This window comes from Perissodus microlepis, chromosome 20 (genome assembly GCF_051167445.1).
Source record: "Perissodus microlepis isolate ML-2025 ecotype Zambia chromosome 20, ASM5116744v1, whole genome shotgun sequence".
Classification (NCBI taxonomy): Eukaryota; Metazoa; Chordata; class Actinopteri; order Cichliformes; family Cichlidae; genus Perissodus; species Perissodus microlepis.
In genome coordinates this window covers 7,479,424-7,501,339 of record NC_140480.1, presented here as the reverse complement: position 1 = coordinate 7,501,339, position 21,916 = coordinate 7,479,424, and the positions used below count along the sequence as shown (strand labels likewise).

Genomic DNA, 21,916 nt, shown 5'->3' with positions numbered 1-21,916 from the left:
TGAATCAAACATTCATACATATATACACTATGTTCATTATAATAAGATACATATATACTGTCAGACACCACTCTGACATTCCATTCATGCTCAGCTGAATATTAAAATGGAAAAATATGTGTCATCTCTGCATACGCTATGATCATTATAAAATGACATGAAATATTAAAACTGAGCTTAATCTTCAACATAAGCAGTAGTCATATAAATTCATATACTCTTAAGCACAAATGGTGAAAGTTTTTCTGCAGAATAAGTACTTGTACCTTTTGTGATGTTCGCCAGTATTAGTTGTATCTGTATTGCGGTGTTCTGATAGTATGGCTTCTTATACTGAAGAAATGGGTCTAAATAAATAACTAAATAAATCCTCCAGCACTCGTTATTGTCACCTATTGCTAATGTTTTGACGCTAGTAGCCTCTCATACGCTGTAAGAATTTAATTCAACTGTTTATCACAGAAAAAGTGTGACTTGTAGGACACGTGAACCTAACACTAGCGGGCATAATGTTAGCTTAATAGTCAGCTCAACAGCTGTTGTTAGCTCCGGACAAGTGACTACAACAGCAGCGATGAGCCCCGATGAACGGATCCGGGGGCGGATGGGCTCGTACATAAATGGATCGATCCGGGCGGGATACGGTGGGAAACGACAGATACCTTAAACTTGAAGACAGGCCAAGTAGAAGGATCGCTAAAGTCTGCTAAAAAAAAAATCGCAATGCAAGCTGATCAAACTTGCAAAGACACAAATTCAAATGTAACCCATTCTGGAACAAAATGACATCATAATAGACTGTCCTTTGAATGTCACGACGTTCGGCGATAACGTCACTTGAACTCCTTTGAAGACAGTTCTGGGGGCGGAGTCAGATCCTATAAATATCCCCCAAGTACATACCTTGAACCCATAGATCGCTATAGTTCTGAAGTAAGTAGGGTTTCAGTTTCCACTTGCGAACACTTTGTCGTCTCATTGAGTAGATCATTTTTCAAACACAGAATAACAGGTCGTATAAACTAAACTAAATACATTCATTTCGAAATGACTTCCCTAAGCTACTTTGATATGCAGATGCTCAGAAATGAGATAGAAAATTACAAACAAGCTGAAAAACTTCAGCTTGAGGAAATCCAAGAAAAGAATTGTAGGATTTCAAGTCTTGAGGCATCTTTGAAAAAAGAGCAGGGACTGGTTGCAAAGATGAAAGACGAGTCCAAAGAAATGCAGGTGCTCAGAAATGAAATACAAAAGTACAAACAAGCTGAAAAGCTTCAGCTTGAGGAAATCGATGAAAAGAATTCTAAGATTTCAAGTCTTGAGGCATCTTTGAAAGAAGAACAGGAACTGGTTGCTAAGATGACAGAGGAATCCAAAGATGAAAAGATGGAAAAAATGGAAAATGTTTTGCTGGAAACCAAATCCCAGCTAAGGTCCGCAGAGTCACAGAATGTAGATCTCACAAACAAATATGAGGCAAAAATTCGGGCTCTTCGTAAGGCAATCAAACACCTTGAAAATAAGTGTGCCACTGAAAAAACGATGCGGGACAAGAAAGAAAAGGAGGTGGAATCTCTGGTTGTCCTTAAAATCCAAAATGAGCAGGAAAACCAAGAACTCAAGATGAAGCTAAGCAAGACGACTGAGGAAAAAAATGAAAATGTTAAAGAACTGCAGAAACAAAATGAGCAGCTTCAGACTGAGATTCAGAACAATGAGAAGTACATTCATCGTAATGACTTCCTTGAAAGAAGGATAGACGAGCTTCTTACACTACCTGGGGAGGTGTACTGCCGTCAACAGAAAGTTAAAAGTGTGGAAGAAGAAAAAGAGAAACTACAGGCTGAACTTAAAAAGTGTCAAAGACAAAATGAGGAGTATAAAGCGGGAAAGCGCTGGGCAATAGACGAGAAAAACAAACTGACAAAGAAAAATGATGAACTGAAAGTATGTCTTAGGGAGAAGGAATGTAACAACATAACGTTGAGGAAAGAGTTAAAAGCCAAAGTCCTGGAATCTGAAAGTCAGATAAAGGAGCTGGCAAGGCAACGTTTTACTATCGACCGCCTGGAAAAATGCCTTAAGGTTAAAACTAAGCAAATAATTAAATTTGAAAATGAGACGCAGGAATCTGGGAAGAAAATTTCATCCCAAGAAAATAACATAGCCCGTCTGAAAACTGCTCTTAGCAAAGCAGAAAACGATCTGGAACTGGAGATAAAGAGAAGTGAAAATCTTAGGTCTGATAAAGTGCTCCTTTCTGAGACAAAGTTCTGCATTGAGAACGAACTCTATACAGCTAGAGACACTATAAAGACACTTCAGAATAAAATCAAAGAAAAGGCTCAAGAACTCCAAGAGACAAACGTAGACCTTGCCAATGCTAAGACCAGCTATAATGCTGTAAAGACTGAGCTGGACATTATCAAACTGCAGCAGGCAGAACAAAAGAAAGAACACGAGAAACAGCTTAGCTCTGCAAATGACAACCTCTTCACAGTGAAGTCAAAGTTGACGCAAACTGTGGAGGACAAAGAAGAGGTTGAGAAAGCTCTGACAAAGTCCAAACACGCAGTATTTAAGCTTGAGCAAGTAATAGAAGAACTGGAAACTGACATTGGCATTCAACGACAAAAGAATGCAGTACAGACAAAAGAAAATGACGATCTGCTGCAACAGCTGAAGGGACTTTATGACACGCTCGGCCACACTGTGCAAGTCGAGAAAAAAGCCTCCCCAGAGCAGCAAAGAAAGGATGGGGATGAACAAATAGCCCGGAAAAAGGTGAGATTTGACCTGAGCAATACGGAATACTTTCCATCCAAAGACGACAATGAGCTGAAAGAACAACAGAAAGAAGTTAGAGACCTTAAGGGTAAAATGGGTAACAAGCTTACCACATATGACAGTAAGCTAAAAGCAGTGCATGGCCTGCTACCTCCTATTTCCACTAGGGCCCGGTCTAAAACTGTAGACAACTCAAAGAAGCAGTCTGAGTCTAGGAGCTCACTCAACCTCAAGTCCACTGTTACTCCCAAGGCAGAAGAAGAAATGTTTCATCCCCATCCACCTGTACTTATTTCCCAGTCAACTCTACGTAGAGTATACAATCCTGGTACAAAAATACTCAAGCGCCGGCCTTCAGCCAAACCCGAACAAATCTAAAAAATCCTCCTACCAGTTCTCACACTGACTCCAAAGAAATAATCAGCTTTTAAGCTGGTTAAAAAAGATCTATTTCTTTGTTTCCAAAGTCAAAATAAATCACAAAGAGACAATATTAGAAAAAAAATTTAATACCCGCCCATCCTGAGGGTATATTACATCCGTAACCCAGGAGAGGCTGTATTTGCTATAACATCATAAATGTAAGACAATAAGGACATCTCTGCATGTGTGAGGAAGTGACATGCATTTCATCTATGTCGCTTCATCACCCCCAACCGGTCGCGGTAGATGGCCGCCCCTCACTGAGCCTGGTTCTACTGAAGGTGTCTTCCTGTTAAAAGGGAGTTTTTCCTTCCCACTGTCGCCAAGTGCTTGCTCATAGGGGATCTTCGGATTGTTGGGTTTTCTCTGCGTTATTGTAGGGATGTTACCTTGCAATATTATATTATATATTATAATATAATATTGTAGGGATGTTACCTTGCAATATTATATTATATATTATAATATAATAAAGGTTTAAAATTGGCACAAATAAAATTGATGTGAACTGAGTTTTTCTTTTGATGTGTACAAGTGGTTGTATTTGAGTACTTTTGATCTGCTTTTATTCACTACTACGCACACACTGGCTTCAAAAATACAAAGTGATGGCAGTCCCCATGAAAAGGGAATTTTGGCTTCATTTTTGTACAGTGGCAGGAAGTGGAGTGAGGTTATTAAAATAGGCTTTTCTCAGCTATTTTTAAAGCTACATTTTAGTTAGTTTTTAGTTAGCGAACCTTTAGTTACTGTGGCCAAATACATATTTCATTTTTTAAAGTAAACACATTTTCAGTCATTCGCAGTCAGACATTGAGGAAAAGCACATGTTCGGTAGCTAATCCTTGTATTTACCCTGACAGTGAAGACATCGTGGACAGCGGAGAATCTCCCGGTGGTGGAGCAGACTGGGACAGAGTTCCACTGATGAAAAAGAGAGTCACGATGGATATTATAAAAATTAAATAAAAAAAGATTCACACCAAAAGATTTGTGATCTACACAATCCAAGCTGATCAACGATGAGCTCAGTATTTTCATTTAATATATTTTTCATCTGCTTGAATGTTTCCTGGTTCACACAGTGCTCAACCTGCAAGATTTTTGTTTGTTATTAATTTATTTTAAATGTCTAATCTTATCTTTGAATCAAACATTCATACATATATACACTATGTTCATTATAATAAGATACATATATACTGTCAGACACCACTCTGACATTCCATTCATGCTCAGCTGAATATTAAAATGGAAAAATATGTGTCATCTCTGCATACGCTATGATCATTATAAAATGACATGAAATATTAAAACTGAGCTTAATCTTCAACATAAGCAGTAGTCATATAAATTCATATACTCTTAAGCACAAATGGTGAAAGTTTTTCTGCAGAATAAGTACTTGTACCTTTTGTGATGTTCGCCAGTATTAGTTGTATCTGTATTGCGGTGTTCTGATAGTATGGCTTCTTATACTGAAGAAATGGGTCTAAATAAATAACTAAATAAATCCTCCAGCACTCGTTATTGTCACCTATTGCTAATGTTTTGACGCTAGTAGCCTCTCATACGCTGTAAGAATTTAATTCAACTGTTTATCACAGAAAAAGTGTGACTTGTAGGACACGTGAACCTAACACTAGCGGGCATAATGTTAGCTTAATAGTCAGCTCAACAGCTGTTGTTAGCTCCGGACAAGTGACTACAACAGCAGCGATGAGCCCCGATGAACGGATCCGGGGGCGGATGGGCTCGTACATAAATGGATCGATCCGGGCGGGATACGGTGGGAAACGACAGATACCTTAAACTTGAAGACAGGCCAAGTAGAAGGATCGCTAAAGTCTGCTAAAAAAAAAATCGCAATGCAAGCTGATCAAACTTGCAAAGACACAAATTCAAATGTAACCCATTCTGGAACAAAATGACATCATAATAGACTGTCCTTTGAATGTCACGACGTTCGGCGATAACGTCACTTGAACTCCTTTGAAGACAGTTCTGGGGGCGGAGTCAGATCCTATAAATATCCCCCAAGTACATACCTTGAACCCATAGATCGCTATAGTTCTGAAGTAAGTAGGGTTTCAGTTTCCACTTGCGAACACTTTGTCGTCTCATTGAGTAGATCATTTTTCAAACACAGAATAACAGGTCGTATAAACTAAACTAAATACATTCATTTCGAAATGACTTCCCTAAGCTACTTTGATATGCAGATGCTCAGAAATGAGATAGAAAATTACAAACAAGCTGAAAAACTTCAGCTTGAGGAAATCCAAGAAAAGAATTGTAGGATTTCAAGTCTTGAGGCATCTTTGAAAAAAGAGCAGGGACTGGTTGCAAAGATGAAAGACGAGTCCAAAGAAATGCAGGTGCTCAGAAATGAAATACAAAAGTACAAACAAGCTGAAAAGCTTCAGCTTGAGGAAATCGATGAAAAGAATTCTAAGATTTCAAGTCTTGAGGCATCTTTGAAAGAAGAACAGGAACTGGTTGCTAAGATGACAGAGGAATCCAAAGATGAAAAGATGGAAAAAATGGAAAATGTTTTGCTGGAAACCAAATCCCAGCTAAGGTCCGCAGAGTCACAGAATGTAGATCTCACAAACAAATATGAGGCAAAAATTCGGGCTCTTCGTAAGGCAATCAAACACCTTGAAAATAAGTGTGCCACTGAAAAAACGATGCGGGACAAGAAAGAAAAGGAGGTGGAATCTCTGGTTGTCCTTAAAATCCAAAATGAGCAGGAAAACCAAGAACTCAAGATGAAGCTAAGCAAGACGACTGAGGAAAAAAATGAAAATGTTAAAGAACTGCAGAAACAAAATGAGCAGCTTCAGACTGAGATTCAGAACAATGAGAAGTACATTCATCGTAATGACTTCCTTGAAAGAAGGATAGACGAGCTTCTTACACTACCTGGGGAGGTGTACTGCCGTCAACAGAAAGTTAAAAGTGTGGAAGAAGAAAAAGAGAAACTACAGGCTGAACTTAAAAAGTGTCAAAGACAAAATGAGGAGTATAAAGCGGGAAAGCGCTGGGCAATAGACGAGAAAAACAAACTGACAAAGAAAAATGATGAACTGAAAGTATGTCTTAGGGAGAAGGAATGTAACAACATAACGTTGAGGAAAGAGTTAAAAGCCAAAGTCCTGGAATCTGAAAGTCAGATAAAGGAGCTGGCAAGGCAACGTTTTACTATCGACCGCCTGGAAAAATGCCTTAAGGTTAAAACTAAGCAAATAATTAAATTTGAAAATGAGACGCAGGAATCTGGGAAGAAAATTTCATCCCAAGAAAATAACATAGCCCGTCTGAAAACTGCTCTTAGCAAAGCAGAAAACGATCTGGAACTGGAGATAAAGAGAAGTGAAAATCTTAGGTCTGATAAAGTGCTCCTTTCTGAGACAAAGTTCTGCATTGAGAACGAACTCTATACAGCTAGAGACACTATAAAGACACTTCAGAATAAAATCAAAGAAAAGGCTCAAGAACTCCAAGAGACAAACGTAGACCTTGCCAATGCTAAGACCAGCTATAATGCTGTAAAGACTGAGCTGGACATTATCAAACTGCAGCAGGCAGAACAAAAGAAAGAACACGAGAAACAGCTTAGCTCTGCAAATGACAACCTCTTCACAGTGAAGTCAAAGTTGACGCAAACTGTGGAGGACAAAGAAGAGGTTGAGAAAGCTCTGACAAAGTCCAAACACGCAGTATTTAAGCTTGAGCAAGTAATAGAAGAACTGGAAACTGACATTGGCATTCAACGACAAAAGAATGCAGTACAGACAAAAGAAAATGACGATCTGCTGCAACAGCTGAAGGGACTTTATGACACGCTCGGCCACACTGTGCAAGTCGAGAAAAAAGCCTCCCCAGAGCAGCAAAGAAAGGATGGGGATGAACAAATAGCCCGGAAAAAGGTGAGATTTGACCTGAGCAATACGGAATACTTTCCATCCAAAGACGACAATGAGCTGAAAGAACAACAGAAAGAAGTTAGAGACCTTAAGGGTAAAATGGGTAACAAGCTTACCACATATGACAGTAAGCTAAAAGCAGTGCATGGCCTGCTACCTCCTATTTCCACTAGGGCCCGGTCTAAAACTGTAGACAACTCAAAGAAGCAGTCTGAGTCTAGGAGCTCACTCAACCTCAAGTCCACTGTTACTCCCAAGGCAGAAGAAGAAATGTTTCATCCCCATCCACCTGTACTTATTTCCCAGTCAACTCTACGTAGAGTATACAATCCTGGTACAAAAATACTCAAGCGCCGGCCTTCAGCCAAACCCGAACAAATCTAAAAAATCCTCCTACCAGTTCTCACACTGACTCCAAAGAAATAATCAGCTTTTAAGCTGGTTAAAAAAGATCTATTTCTTTGTTTCCAAAGTCAAAATAAATCACAAAGAGACAATATTAGAAAAAAAATTTAATACCCGCCCATCCTGAGGGTATATTACATCCGTAACCCAGGAGAGGCTGTATTTGCTATAACATCATAAATGTAAGACAATAAGGACATCTCTGCATGTGTGAGGAAGTGACATGCATTTCATCTATGTCGCTTCATCACCCCCAACCGGTCGCGGTAGATGGCCGCCCCTCACTGAGCCTGGTTCTACTGAAGGTGTCTTCCTGTTAAAAGGGAGTTTTTCCTTCCCACTGTCGCCAAGTGCTTGCTCATAGGGGATCTTCGGATTGTTGGGTTTTCTCTGCGTTATTGTAGGGATGTTACCTTGCAATATTATATTATATATTATAATATAATATTGTAGGGATGTTACCTTGCAATATTATATTATATATTATAATATAATAAAGGTTTAAAATTGGCACAAATAAAATTGATGTGAACTGAGTTTTTCTTTTGATGTGTACAAGTGGTTGTATTTGAGTACTTTTGATCTGCTTTTATTCACTACTACGCACACACTGGCTTCAAAAATACAAAGTGATGGCAGTCCCCATGAAAAGGGAATTTTGGCTTCATTTTTGTACAGTGGCAGGAAGTGGAGTGAGGTTATTAAAATAGGCTTTTCTCAGCTATTTTTAAAGCTACATTTTAGTTAGTTTTTAGTTAGCGAACCTTTAGTTACTGTGGCCAAATACATATTTCATTTTTTAAAGTAAACACATTTTCAGTCATTCGCAGTCAGACATTGAGGAAAAGCACATGTTCGGTAGCTAATCCTTGTATTTACCCTGACAGTGAAGACATCGTGGACAGCGGAGAATCTCCCGGTGGTGGAGCAGACTGGGACAGAGTTCCACTGATGAAAAAGAGAGTCACGATGGATATTATAAAAATTAAATAAAAAAAGATTCACACCAAAAGATTTGTGATCTACACAATCCAAGCTGATCAACGATGAGCTCAGTATTTTCATTTAATATATTTTTCATCTTCTTGAATGTTTCCTGGTTCACACAGTGCTCAACCTGCAAGATTTTTGTTTGTTATTAATTTATTTTAAATGTCTAATCTTATCTTTGAATCAAACATTCATACATATATACACTATGTTCATTATAATAAGATACATATATACTGTCAGACACCACTCTGACATTCCATTCATGCTCAGCTGAATATTAAAATGGAAAAATATGTGTCATCTCTGCATACGCTATGATCATTATAAAATGACATGAAATATTAAAACTGAGCTTAATCTTCAACATAAGCAGTAGTCATATAAATTCATATACTCTTAAGCACAAATGGTGAAAGTTTTTCTGCAGAATAAGTACTTGTACCTTTTGTGATGTTCGCCAGTATTAGTTGTATCTGTATTGCGGTGTTCTGATAGTATGGCTTCTTATACTGAAGAAATGGGTCTAAATAAATAACTAAATAAATCCTCCAGCACTCGTTATTGTCACCTATTGCTAATGTTTTGACGCTAGTAGCCTCTCATACGCTGTAAGAATTTAATTCAACTGTTTATCACAGAAAAAGTGTGACTTGTAGGACACGTGAACCTAACACTAGCGGGCATAATGTTAGCTTAATAGTCAGCTCAACAGCTGTTGTTAGCTCCGGACAAGTGACTACAACAGCAGCGATGAGCCCCGATGAACGGATCCGGGGGCGGATGGGCTCGTACATAAATGGATCGATCCGGGCGGGATACGGTGGGAAACGACAGATACCTTAAACTTGAAGACAGGCCAAGTAGAAGGATCGCTAAAGTCTGCTAAAAAAAAAATCGCAATGCAAGCTGATCAAACTTGCAAAGACACAAATTCAAATGTAACCCATTCTGGAACAAAATGACATCATAATAGACTGTCCTTTGAATGTCACGACGTTCGGCGATAACGTCACTTGAACTCCTTTGAAGACAGTTCTGGGGGCGGAGTCAGATCCTATAAATATCCCCCAAGTACATACCTTGAACCCATAGATCGCTATAGTTCTGAAGTAAGTAGGGTTTCAGTTTCCACTTGCGAACACTTTGTCGTCTCATTGAGTAGATCATTTTTCAAACACAGAATAACAGGTCGTATAAACTAAACTAAATACATTCATTTCGAAATGACTTCCCTAAGCTACTTTGATATGCAGATGCTCAGAAATGAGATAGAAAATTACAAACAAGCTGAAAAACTTCAGCTTGAGGAAATCCAAGAAAAGAATTGTAGGATTTCAAGTCTTGAGGCATCTTTGAAAAAAGAGCAGGGACTGGTTGCAAAGATGAAAGACGAGTCCAAAGAAATGCAGGTGCTCAGAAATGAAATACAAAAGTACAAACAAGCTGAAAAGCTTCAGCTTGAGGAAATCGATGAAAAGAATTCTAAGATTTCAAGTCTTGAGGCATCTTTGAAAGAAGAACAGGAACTGGTTGCTAAGATGACAGAGGAATCCAAAGATGAAAAGATGGAAAAAATGGAAAATGTTTTGCTGGAAACCAAATCCCAGCTAAGGTCCGCAGAGTCACAGAATGTAGATCTCACAAACAAATATGAGGCAAAAATTCGGGCTCTTCGTAAGGCAATCAAACACCTTGAAAATAAGTGTGCCACTGAAAAAACGATGCGGGACAAGAAAGAAAAGGAGGTGGAATCTCTGGTTGTCCTTAAAATCCAAAATGAGCAGGAAAACCAAGAACTCAAGATGAAGCTAAGCAAGACGACTGAGGAAAAAAATGAAAATGTTAAAGAACTGCAGAAACAAAATGAGCAGCTTCAGACTGAGATTCAGAACAATGAGAAGTACATTCATCGTAATGACTTCCTTGAAAGAAGGATAGACGAGCTTCTTACACTACCTGGGGAGGTGTACTGCCGTCAACAGAAAGTTAAAAGTGTGGAAGAAGAAAAAGAGAAACTACAGGCTGAACTTAAAAAGTGTCAAAGACAAAATGAGGAGTATAAAGCGGGAAAGCGCTGGGCAATAGACGAGAAAAACAAACTGACAAAGAAAAATGATGAACTGAAAGTATGTCTTAGGGAGAAGGAATGTAACAACATAACGTTGAGGAAAGAGTTAAAAGCCAAAGTCCTGGAATCTGAAAGTCAGATAAAGGAGCTGGCAAGGCAACGTTTTACTATCGACCGCCTGGAAAAATGCCTTAAGGTTAAAACTAAGCAAATAATTAAATTTGAAAATGAGACGCAGGAATCTGGGAAGAAAATTTCATCCCAAGAAAATAACATAGCCCGTCTGAAAACTGCTCTTAGCAAAGCAGAAAACGATCTGGAACTGGAGATAAAGAGAAGTGAAAATCTTAGGTCTGATAAAGTGCTCCTTTCTGAGACAAAGTTCTGCATTGAGAACGAACTCTATACAGCTAGAGACACTATAAAGACACTTCAGAATAAAATCAAAGAAAAGGCTCAAGAACTCCAAGAGACAAACGTAGACCTTGCCAATGCTAAGACCAGCTATAATGCTGTAAAGACTGAGCTGGACATTATCAAACTGCAGCAGGCAGAACAAAAGAAAGAACACGAGAAACAGCTTAGCTCTGCAAATGACAACCTCTTCACAGTGAAGTCAAAGTTGACGCAAACTGTGGAGGACAAAGAAGAGGTTGAGAAAGCTCTGACAAAGTCCAAACACGCAGTATTTAAGCTTGAGCAAGTAATAGAAGAACTGGAAACTGACATTGGCATTCAACGACAAAAGAATGCAGTACAGACAAAAGAAAATGACGATCTGCTGCAACAGCTGAAGGGACTTTATGACACGCTCGGCCACACTGTGCAAGTCGAGAAAAAAGCCTCCCCAGAGCAGCAAAGAAAGGATGGGGATGAACAAATAGCCCGGAAAAAGGTGAGATTTGACCTGAGCAATACGGAATACTTTCCATCCAAAGACGACAATGAGCTGAAAGAACAACAGAAAGAAGTTAGAGACCTTAAGGGTAAAATGGGTAACAAGCTTACCACATATGACAGTAAGCTAAAAGCAGTGCATGGCCTGCTACCTCCTATTTCCACTAGGGCCCGGTCTAAAACTGTAGACAACTCAAAGAAGCAGTCTGAGTCTAGGAGCTCACTCAACCTCAAGTCCACTGTTACTCCCAAGGCAGAAGAAGAAATGTTTCATCCCCATCCACCTGTACTTATTTCCCAGTCAACTCTACGTAGAGTATACAATCCTGGTACAAAAATACTCAAGCGCCGGCCTTCAGCCAAACCCGAACAAATCTAAAAAATCCTCCTACCAGTTCTCACACTGACTCCAAAGAAATAATCAGCTTTTAAGCTGGTTAAAAAAGATCTATTTCTTTGTTTCCAAAGTCAAAATAAATCACAAAGAGACAATATTAGAAAAAAAATTTAATACCCGCCCATCCTGAGGGTATATTACATCCGTAACCCAGGAGAGGCTGTATTTGCTATAACATCATAAATGTAAGACAATAAGGACATCTCTGCATGTGTGAGGAAGTGACATGCATTTCATCTATGTCGCTTCATCACCCCCAACCGGTCGCGGTAGATGGCCGCCCCTCACTGAGCCTGGTTCTACTGAAGGTGTCTTCCTGTTAAAAGGGAGTTTTTCCTTCCCACTGTCGCCAAGTGCTTGCTCATAGGGGATCTTCGGATTGTTGGGTTTTCTCTGCGTTATTGTAGGGATGTTACCTTGCAATATTATATTATATATTATAATATAATATTGTAGGGATGTTACCTTGCAATATTATATTATATATTATAATATAATAAAGGTTTAAAATTGGCACAAATAAAATTGATGTGAACTGAGTTTTTCTTTTGATGTGTACAAGTGGTTGTATTTGAGTACTTTTGATCTGCTTTTATTCACTACTACGCACACACTGGCTTCAAAAATACAAAGTGATGGCAGTCCCCATGAAAAGGGAATTTTGGCTTCATTTTTGTACAGTGGCAGGAAGTGGAGTGAGGTTATTAAAATAGGCTTTTCTCAGCTATTTTTAAAGCTACATTTTAGTTAGTTTTTAGTTAGCGAACCTTTAGTTACTGTGGCCAAATACATATTTCATTTTTTAAAGTAAACACATTTTCAGTCATTCGCAGTCAGACATTGAGGAAAAGCACATGTTCGGTAGCTAATCCTTGTATTTACCCTGACTAACGAAATATCTCTGCTGAAGTCACTGAGATGGTTTATATGAGAAACAGAAATGTTACTGGCCTGATCAGTCACTAGGCAATGTTGCCGTTACTGTACCTTTAGGAGTTACACAGTCAGAGCAACATGCTGGACTCTTCTTTAGCTCCTCTGCAGAGCCAATTATTAAATATGTGTGTGGCGTGGGTGTGGTCTCTGGCCAGCTGCAGAGGAGGGGTGACGCAGTGAGCTCCCGGGGCGGCGCAGGGGCGGGGTGAACAGGTGTGCTGGGATCTGACAGTGATTGTGTCTCTTTATATGTTGGCAGTGACAGTCGGAGGAGGGAGGCGGACGTGACAGCAGAGAGAGAGAGCAGGAGTGTCTGTGTCCCAGTACAAAACCACAGTATTAAATAAAAGTTCTGCTGTCGTCATATTCGCTCCAGTTTATGTTTCTTGGGTCCAACGTTACAATGTGCAAACAGCAGCATGTTTCTGGCTCCCTCCACACATGGTCAAGGTCAAGTTTATTGATCGAGCACATTTCCAACAGCCCATGCTGCACAACTTGCTTTACAAACTAGAATGCAACTAAAACAAGTAAAATGCACTACAATGACGCAATAAAATGTAAATGAATAATAACACTAAAACAAAATAGAATGCATTTAAATTACTTATTGGCAGCTGATTTGACGCAGTTTCAACTGAAGATGAATCAATGAGAGGATTAAAAAAATGTTCTCACAGTTTTCTTCAGTCGCAAACTGTCTTTAATATCAGTTCCAGTTTCAAGCAGATATCTCAGTTTCTTGATAACACAGCTGATACATACTCCAATGTTTAATGCAAGCAAAACCTTTTTGAATGCTTCTCAGAGGAGATCAAAGCACTCATAACACTGGTGTTAATTTTCAACACATTATCGGTCTTTACCACAGTAAAATCAGGTAGCTGTCATTCAATGCCAACATCAGCCTACCTGACAAAGCCAAACTAAACTAAGCTTTTCCATCAACTTCCATCAGACATAGTTTATCCAAGCAAAATGTTTTCTTTTTAGAAATTTAAGGTTTTGAGGAAAATAACAGCATCTATGAAAGTACATGAATTATTGATTAGGCTATTTGAAAATGGTGAAAGACAAGTCTGATAAAAAGCTGAAAAGATGCTGACACTGTTGTATTTCACGTTAGAATGAATGAAACAAAACTGTAATGCCTGAAAGAAATGTACAGTGGATTTCTCATTTGACTATAAAATATAAATGACTTTTGCTGGAGGGACTGAATAGCCAAATTCAATATAAAGATCTACTGTTCCATCACGTTTGGCAGCAAATATCTCATTTATCAGTCCATAGTGGAAATAAATAAGCATTCAACCTCTGATTTGACATTTTATTACTGTCTTAACAAAAATTGCAGTAAGAAAACATGACATTCTGCAAAAGAACGATACAAGCTGAACTCATTTTGGTTTGAAGTGAATCAGATACCATTCATTCACTGACTCCATTTCTAATTTGCCATTTCCCAATTCAGTAGAGAGCTCTGACTTGAATCATGTGTGGAAGGGACAAAGTACAACTCTGAGCAGCACCGTACAGCACGCAGAGACAGTGTGCATCTCTATCGCTGCTGCAGGTATGAAGCTGTGAGGATCACTGACCAGAATGCGTCCCTTTAACAAACTGATGAAACCAGCTGTAACACAGGACTTGTTTTTTTTTTGTAATGCAGTCCAGCAAATGCGTTCTAGGAAGAAAGAGTCAGCTGATTCATTTGCTACAATATAAGAGGTATTAGCAGTTCACCCTCCTTCTTAGCGTATGGCACAGTTTTTAAAAGTAGAGGCAGAGTTTCTGTTTAATGCTGTGAAAGCTCTGCCACACTCAGCTGTTATCCATCAGTGTTTAGCAGCCCGACTGGGCTTTTTAACAGTCTTCACTTTTACAGAGTTTTTGTACAGTAGCAGTCTCTCTGTGGTGTGAGGTGGCAGGCGGTTCCTTTTTGCTTTCACAATGCACGCAGCCATCGGACTGAAACGGTCAAAACCTCCAGATGTGGCGGGCACCGCCAGCAGCTTCTTGGCGAGGCCTTGGAGCTTCGGGAATCGAGAAGCACATTTCCAGTACTGAAGAGTAGAGTTGCTTTCCCACAGCGGTTCAGACAGGTACACGTCGAACTCTGACATCTTTAGAGTCTTTGCAGGCGGCTGAAGGAAGTTGAAGATGGACTTCCTCTTGAGGTCGTTTTCACTGATTTCAGGACAGTTGTTGTCTGAGCTGCCAGCACAAGTGTCCATCACGGCATCTGTCTGGCTTTCTTCTTTCACATCGTGCTCCAGCCCACTGCCTGTCTGATCTTTCTCTGCCTCAACAGTAGGAAAAGTTGAGGCTTCCATGTTTTCTAATGTGGACTCAACAATGCTGCGAGCCTCAGATTTTGACGGAGGTGTTAGGAAATCACTCTGTTCATCCTGGTTGTCATCAGAAAACGGCTGCAAAAAAAATGGTTGTTTTAAATGTACACACATTTTTTTCCTTTATCTACTCAACACGCATATTCAATTAAATATAAATCTACAGAAGTCCGCTATGCTTCTGGCCTAATTTGGTACCTGCAGTTTGATCCTAGGATCCAGCACAGCAGCTAGTATCATGTCCTTCTGGTGAATCACTGGCTGGAAGTGTGTGTAGAGGCCTGTGCGCAGGGCCTTGCAGAAGTGGGTGTAGTTGGTGACACAATTCTCCAAGGTTTTATCAAGTCCAATGAGGGACGGTATGATGAGAGACATAGTCACACCATTTCCCTGCAGGACCTACGATAGATAAGACACAAACATGTCTTCTATTAAAGACCCTGTTCACATTTCTTCTTAGCCTGATTATGGGATTACTGAACAAAAGGTTACACATGTAGATTTGGAAATTTCATTATAGATAAACTTGCTCTGTTACCTGCAAAGCCTCCTCAAAGGGCTCAAGAAGACCGAGAATGTCAATCACTTGTTCCCTCTTAACCATGACCAGCGGTGGGGCGCTGGCTGTGTCACTAGCCTCTATGCGTGCCTGGGCCAGGAGAGTCATGATGGAGCTCCAGACAGACTCCTGGACCATTCGCCGTAATGATAGCATCATGGAGTTCCAACGACAGTTGCTAGAGGACGGGCACAAAGACACATTGTACTCCTTCATCAAAACCTAATTTAAAAGAAAAAAGAGAAAAAGGGCAAAAATAATCTTGTTAAAAGAGCTCAGGTCTGCATCTTTTCTGTAAAACATTTGCCACATTACACTAAATAATGTAAGCAAGAGGAAACGTCTCTTAAATTCTGTTTTTCTCCCTCGCAATGAAAATGAATATATTGAAACCCAGCTTTAAATACCTTGGAAATAACATTTAAATCCTTTAGTCTCATACCTCGCTCCAGTAGGGGCTGCTCTTAAAGAAAGCCACCACATTGTGGACCTGTGAGAGCAGGTTCTCTACTACTCTTGAATTTCTTAAGGCATCCCTAATCACTATCTGCAGTGTCCTGGCAGCACATGTAGTCCTTGTCCCCATCTGCAGCTCGGAAAAAGGGGACTCTGCTTCAGACATTTGGTCTGACAGAAAGGCCAGCACTTCATCTCCATCCGGTTCTCCTCTATTGGACGTGCACATAATCTTGTAGTCACAGAACAAGTTGTTTGTAGCTAGGGCTTCTTTGGCCTGGTTGGCAAGGACGTAGCTGATGCTGCGAGGAAAGATCCCGTAGCTGAGCAGCACACCTTCGAGCTCCCTGGACACACAAGTGCTGAGGTTTTTGTGGCTGACATGACGGAAGGCCACAATAGGACGGCGGAGCTGCCAGGAATCACTGATAAAGTGAAGCTGGACAACAACAATGGGATCCTCTACTGGCAGGGTTTGAGCCCCTGCCCAGAGATCAACGGTGACATGAATGGCACTTTCACCATCTTTCATTGTGGCAAGGCAGGATTTAAGATCACGGATGAGCTGAGGCTTGATGGCTCGTTCCACCTCGTCATAAAGCTGCAGGGCCACTGCGCGCTGGGATAGCTTGTTGTACTCAGGGCTGATCGTACTCATGAAAGACCTGAAGCCAGCCCCTTCAACAAAGCTGTGCGGAATAAAGTGAATCATACATTTAATGATATACAGTAAATATTAATTCAATATATAAAAGCTTTTACAAAGTTTACAACATAACCACAGAGTGACAAGAAAATTGCATTGACTTAAGGATTACCAAACCTCCTTCAGTGAATCACAAACCAACACTATCTCAACTATCAGCAGAAGAACTCACCTGAGGGGCAACATGTCCTCAGCAATCATCCTTAGTGCTGCATCAGCAAACTTTTTCTGGTCCACCTGCACGGCTGGTGGTGCGGTGCCAGAGCTGGGACTGGATTTTGAGCAGGGGAGCAAAGAATTACTGGGGGAGGAATACTCTCTCTTTAATGTAGACCTCTGCGGAGGTGGAGCAGCAGTCTTCTGCTTGGCTTTATGGTGCTCCTTGTCCTGCATTGACTTCTCAGGCCTGAGCTGCAGCAGAGCAAAACGCACAATAGGTAAACCAAACTTGTCGGATGAGAACAGCTTGTGTGAAATCCTGACAGATTTAGGCATTTATGAATTCCTAAATCTTTTCTTCAGAAATACAGCTATAGCAAGCTCACCACTTCAGGAGTTACTGGTTCGGCATCTAAAACAACGTCACATTTGAAATCCACCTGTAACACATCATGTAAAATTAATTCACAATTAACAATATCAAAGTTTACTGTAACTTAAAACTGCAGGAAAAAATGGTAGTTTAGTGACATTAAAAACAAGCAGCTTTGAATTTTTTGAGCTGGCTATGTCCCAGTATAAAATCTATCTAACAATACTGGTATATCTCATCAGTTATAACTGAAAATGAAGCCTTAAAAAGTATGAACTACATCCAATAAGCACTGTACCTCTCCATCCACAAATTGCTGAATATCAATGGAAATGCTTTGAGCAGCATCTCTAAAGAAGCCCAGCTCTGCTTTACGTTTGATAGTCGAATTCCAATGATTCTTCACAGAATTGTCAGACCTGCCAGAAAAAATAAATAAATAAATTGCATTTTGATTGCTAATCATATTTTAAAAATTCAGTCATTGCTAGCTAACTGGCCCACCTTCCTGGGAGCAGCCTGGAAATCTCAGCCCACCGGTTTCCCAGAATGGAGTGGGCTTTATAGATGATGAGATCCTCTTCATCAGTCCAGCAGCTCTTACTGATCATTGGGTCGAGGTGATTGTGCCAGCGATCACGGCACTGCTTCCCCAATCGACCCTTTAGTTGCTTTGAAATTAGAGTCCAGTGCTTGGTGCCATACTTGGCCACAAGCTCTACTATCTATCCAGAGAAAAATACAAAAGTAAAAACAGAATTTAAATAACAAAAAAAGGAAAATATCCAAACTAAAACCATGTTTTTCATTTTCCCACCTTTTCATCTTCCTCTTTGGACCAGAAGCCTTTAATTAAGTCAGGATCCAGATATTTTCGCCAGCGGTGCATACACTGGTATTCTGTTCGCCCCTGTACAAGGAACAAGACATGTCACGCTGTATTAACTCAGAATTCACTGCTGTTATTCATCTTATTCTTGAACAATGTCTGCATGTACCAAAACTTACTGGTAAAAAACTAGCAATAGTTTTCCAATCTTTTTTTCCAATGTTGCAGACCAGAATTTTGAGATTTTCATCCTAAATGTCAGAGAAAATAAGTCCAAACACAGTACATGGGTTATCATCAACACATTACACCGACATTTACAGATACTGAGTTAGCCAGGTAGTTTCAATAAATTTATAGTTAATTAATATGAGCCAAAAAACAACCAACAATATGACATTAGTAACAGTAACTGAATAAATTATGTGAAAATCAAGATGCTGTAGGAAGAGAAAAAGTTGTCCTGAGACTTCTTTCAACTTACCTCTTCCTGAGTCCATTTGACTTGACACCTGGTACCGTCCTTATTTTCTACTAAATCTGAGTCAGTGTCAAAGCATAGATTATCATCTCCCTCATCGTCCATGCTGCAAACACAAAGATAACCAATAACTCAAATATAAATATTTTACTTTATTTAAATTTCCCAGTGCAAGTGCAAAGACACACAAGAGAGAGCTCAGATGTCTCAGCGATGAACACTGACTATGACATGGTTGACATTAAACCCAAACAAATAACTCCAGAGCCATCATTTACAATATACTCAGTACTGTCTGCAGCACATGCAGCAGAGTACAATTCACAGTTGAGCAGACTGTGATCTTAAGGACAAGTTAACAAACAATGACTTCATTGCTATTTTCAATAGATCTCTGAAATACTCCATGTAAATATGTATGTAAATAGAGAATATGAATTCATATATAGATATCTGAATTTATGTTAATCCCTAAAGATCCAGTATCAACTGAGATCTACATTTTTGCAAGTCAATACCGAAATCTATTGTAAATGTAACAGATATTAAAAATGAAGGCACTAAGAATGAAGTATGCAAGTGTTGGCATATTTGTTGTTTGAACTTTAAAAATCACATAAGATGTGTCAAAGTTATTAAAGAAAATAAACTACAGAGCAAATTAACAGCAAAATCTTTTTCAACATACATATCTAAGTCACGTCAGCTAACGAGCTGTCTAATAACTATGGTTAAAAAAAAGAAAAGAAAAAATATCCAGTGAGCAATTGTTCTTAGAGCAAAATTGCCTTGTTGATACTAGAGATTCGAGTAGAATAGCCAAACGGTTTCAAGCTGATAGGAAGGCAACATTAACTCAAGCACTCGCTACAACTGGGAATGCAAGCATATCAAACCTTGAAGCAGATGGGCTAAGGCAGCAGAACACCACATGAGGTGCCACTCCTGAGAGCTAAGAACAGAAAACTGAGGCCTTTTCCTCTTAAAAAAGGGAGTTTTTCTTTCCCAATGTCACCAAAGTGCTAGCTCATAGAGGGTCACATGATTGTTGCCGTTTTCTTCGTTTCTTCTGTATTATTGTATGGTCTTGACCTAACAATATAAAGTTCCTTGAGGCAACTGTTGTTGTGATTTAGGGCTATATAAATTAAACTGAAGTGCATTGAAATCAAATGGCCTCCACAATTTCCAGACATCAATCAAACAGACAACCTTTTGAATGTGGTGGAATGGGAACCTCATCAATGTGCAGCAGACAAATATGCACCAACTGTGTGGTACTTTGTGCTACCAATTCAATATAAACCAAAATCTCTGAGGAATGTTTCCAGCATCTTGTTGAATTTGTGCCAGAAGGAATTAAGGCAGCCGAGGAAAAAAGAAAGAAGTAAGTAACACATATAGTCATCTGTAATGCTCTTAACCTAAGCAGTCACCATTGGGATATCTAATAATAACTACAGTGTAAATGGGTTGGAATGAATTTCATTCATTTATTGAGTACATTTCAAATATAACACACATTACCAGTCAATAAATAATTACTCAAAGTTGATTTTTGAGTCTTAATTCTACCCTCTCTCTAAGGAAATTATCTGGATTACAGCTGCTCCAAGACAGTAACAGTAACAGACTACACTATTTAAATAATACAATATGTTACAGAGTTTACAAATTGAAGACATAGCACTAATATGTAAAATTGCTCAATTATACAATATCAAAATATGAGCACATTATCACAGATCTAACTGCTGTATTTCACCTGCTCTCCAGCAACCAGTTAAATAAGCATGCATGCTATTCAGCTAAGAGCTAACAACTTCCCACAGCTAAGTAGCTAACATTAGCTTCTGCCAACCCAACAATTAAATCGCCGTGAAAACAAATTGTTACCTTATATATCTACAACAGTACATTGTGCGACTCTCGAAACAAAGTTATTGCAATTGATCGAACAAAAATATAACGCAAAGCTGCAGAACTTACATTTAAACTTGGTTGCAACTTCAAGCTAATTCTCTGATAGCAGATCCAGTGAGCACACTTGAGAAAACGTTAGCTGTTAATTTAGCAAGTAGAGCGCCTCTAGCGGCGCTTGTGCGGGATAAAAACAAGCCTGCCCAACGCAACGCTTTCATCAGGAGTGGAAGTCGTAACAGGCACATTTAGCCGACACGAAAGCAGAGATAACGCGGACATGTTTAAATAAATCTAACATTGTGTAAGTGCTTCTGGAAAACAGTCGCGTTCAGCCCTTCCAGCTCACAACTTGACGGCATTGGAGGAAATCACAGTTTCACTCACTGCCATAAACACAAACAAGCTCTGCAACTGCGTGATAAATATAACGACAAATAAAATATTCTTTTGTGAAACATTTCCAGCTAACGCAAAGTATCATATACCTATATATTACTTGTTTGTTTATTTTTTAAAGACACCAAGAATATACACACACATACACATTTCTCACACTTACCTGCGCGATATAACTCCTCTGTCCCTTCAGTCCCCCGGTCCCGATGAAGACCCGAAATTAGCAACCACAATAAATCATTGTTTCCATGTAATATATGCTTAATGCGGTTTGTATTGGTTATCTACAGACAGTAACAGGGAGCTGCTGGCGTTTTTATCAGTTGAAATTTAGCCGGGACGAAATACTAAAGGTCTGTTCAAGAGCACCACTGCTGCAGAGCTGCTACACACATTTCCCGGAAACGACCCATGTGAGCTGCTGCTAATGGCTGCTCAAAAGACAGGCTGGTTACACTGCATGCATGACTTCGCCTTTAACATTTGTAAAAAGACTTTAAGAAAATAAAAAGCCCACGTCAAAACATTAATGTACCACTGAATATATTCTAACGTAATAATAACTTCCTCATAAAACCTTTAGTGGGGCACTTGGTAGGCTAATTGTTATGCAGCTGTTTCAATAACGTTCTGCCTGTAATGTCTTTAAAATGGCAAATACTACTTGTGCTTGCTAAAAATGGACATTTTAAGATAAGAAAGCCTCCTTTTAAAGTTATAATAACGTTTTGATGATTACATTGCCATTTATGTAAATGTATATAACGCACATTGTTATCAAAAGATAGTGTCAAAATAATAAGAGATTAACTTCATCCATTATTAAATTTATTTCATTTTAA

At 39.3% G+C, this 21,916-nt stretch overlaps 4 protein-coding genes across 5 annotated transcripts; 3 read left to right on the top strand and 1 right to left on the bottom strand.

Annotated features, from left to right (window-relative positions):
• Positions 1–452: 452 nt before the first annotated feature.
• LOC146364017 (uncharacterized) lies at positions 453–4,151 on the top strand. Its single transcript, XM_084915951.1, has one exon. The coding sequence runs from the start codon at positions 1,048–1,050 to the stop codon at positions 3,166–3,168; it is 2,121 nt and encodes a 706-aa protein (XP_084772077.1). The 5' UTR covers positions 453–1,047; the 3' UTR covers positions 3,169–4,151.
• A 659-nt stretch (positions 4,152–4,810) lies between these two features.
• On the top strand, positions 4,811–8,509 carry LOC146364016 (uncharacterized). The gene has a single exon (XM_084915948.1). It carries the CDS (start codon positions 5,406–5,408, stop codon positions 7,524–7,526), a length of 2,121 nt encoding a protein of 706 aa, XP_084772074.1. The 5' UTR covers positions 4,811–5,405; the 3' UTR covers positions 7,527–8,509.
• A 659-nt stretch (positions 8,510–9,168) lies between these two features.
• On the top strand, positions 9,169–13,107 carry LOC146364015 (uncharacterized). Its single transcript, XM_084917690.1, has one exon. It carries the CDS (start codon positions 9,764–9,766, stop codon positions 11,882–11,884), a length of 2,121 nt encoding a protein of 706 aa, XP_084773816.1. The 5' UTR covers positions 9,169–9,763; the 3' UTR covers positions 11,885–13,107.
• Positions 13,108–14,154: 1,047 nt separating this feature from the next.
• mybl2a (MYB proto-oncogene like 2a) lies at positions 14,155–21,490 on the bottom strand. Of its 2 annotated transcripts, none has more exons than XM_084917689.1 (12): positions 21,238–21,490; positions 18,759–18,861; positions 18,454–18,525; positions 18,263–18,355; positions 17,950–18,170; positions 17,744–17,864; positions 17,459–17,512; positions 17,086–17,324; positions 16,194–16,896; positions 15,731–15,973; positions 15,391–15,591; positions 14,155–15,270 (listed from the first exon to the last, which is right to left on the bottom strand). In XM_084917689.1, the coding sequence occupies exons 2-12, from the start codon at positions 18,858–18,860 to the stop codon at positions 14,677–14,679; spliced, it is 2,643 nt and encodes an 880-aa protein (XP_084773815.1). In that variant the 5' UTR covers position 18,861; positions 21,238–21,490; the 3' UTR covers positions 14,155–14,676. The 2 variants fall into 2 exon arrangements, with proteins under 2 accessions (XP_084773815.1, XP_084773814.1); XM_084917688.1 differs by lacking the exon at positions 21,238–21,490 and adding an exon at positions 20,745–21,162.
• Between the last annotated feature and the right edge of the window lie 426 nt (positions 21,491–21,916).

Bases quoted from the DNA above. Each gene is read 5' to 3' on its own strand.
- LOC146364017 (XM_084915951.1), top strand. From the start codon at position 1,048: ATGACTTCCCTAAGCTACTTTGATATGCAGATGCTCAGAAATGAGATA.
- LOC146364016 (XM_084915948.1), top strand. From the start codon at position 5,406: ATGACTTCCCTAAGCTACTTTGATATGCAGATGCTCAGAAATGAGATA.
- LOC146364015 (XM_084917690.1), top strand. From the start codon at position 9,764: ATGACTTCCCTAAGCTACTTTGATATGCAGATGCTCAGAAATGAGATA.
- mybl2a (XM_084917689.1), bottom strand. From the start codon at position 18,860: ATGGACGATGAGGGAGATGATAATCTATGCTTTGACACTGACTCAGAT. The intron at 17,865-17,949 runs GTGGGCCAGTTA...TTTTTCTGGCAG, and splicing joins TCCAGGCTGCTCCCAGGAAG to GTCTGACAATTCTGTGAAGA. The intron at 15,974-16,193 runs GTATGAGACTAA...CTTTTAAATTAG, and splicing joins GCAGCCCCTACTGGAGCGAG to GTTTTGATGAAGGAGTACAA.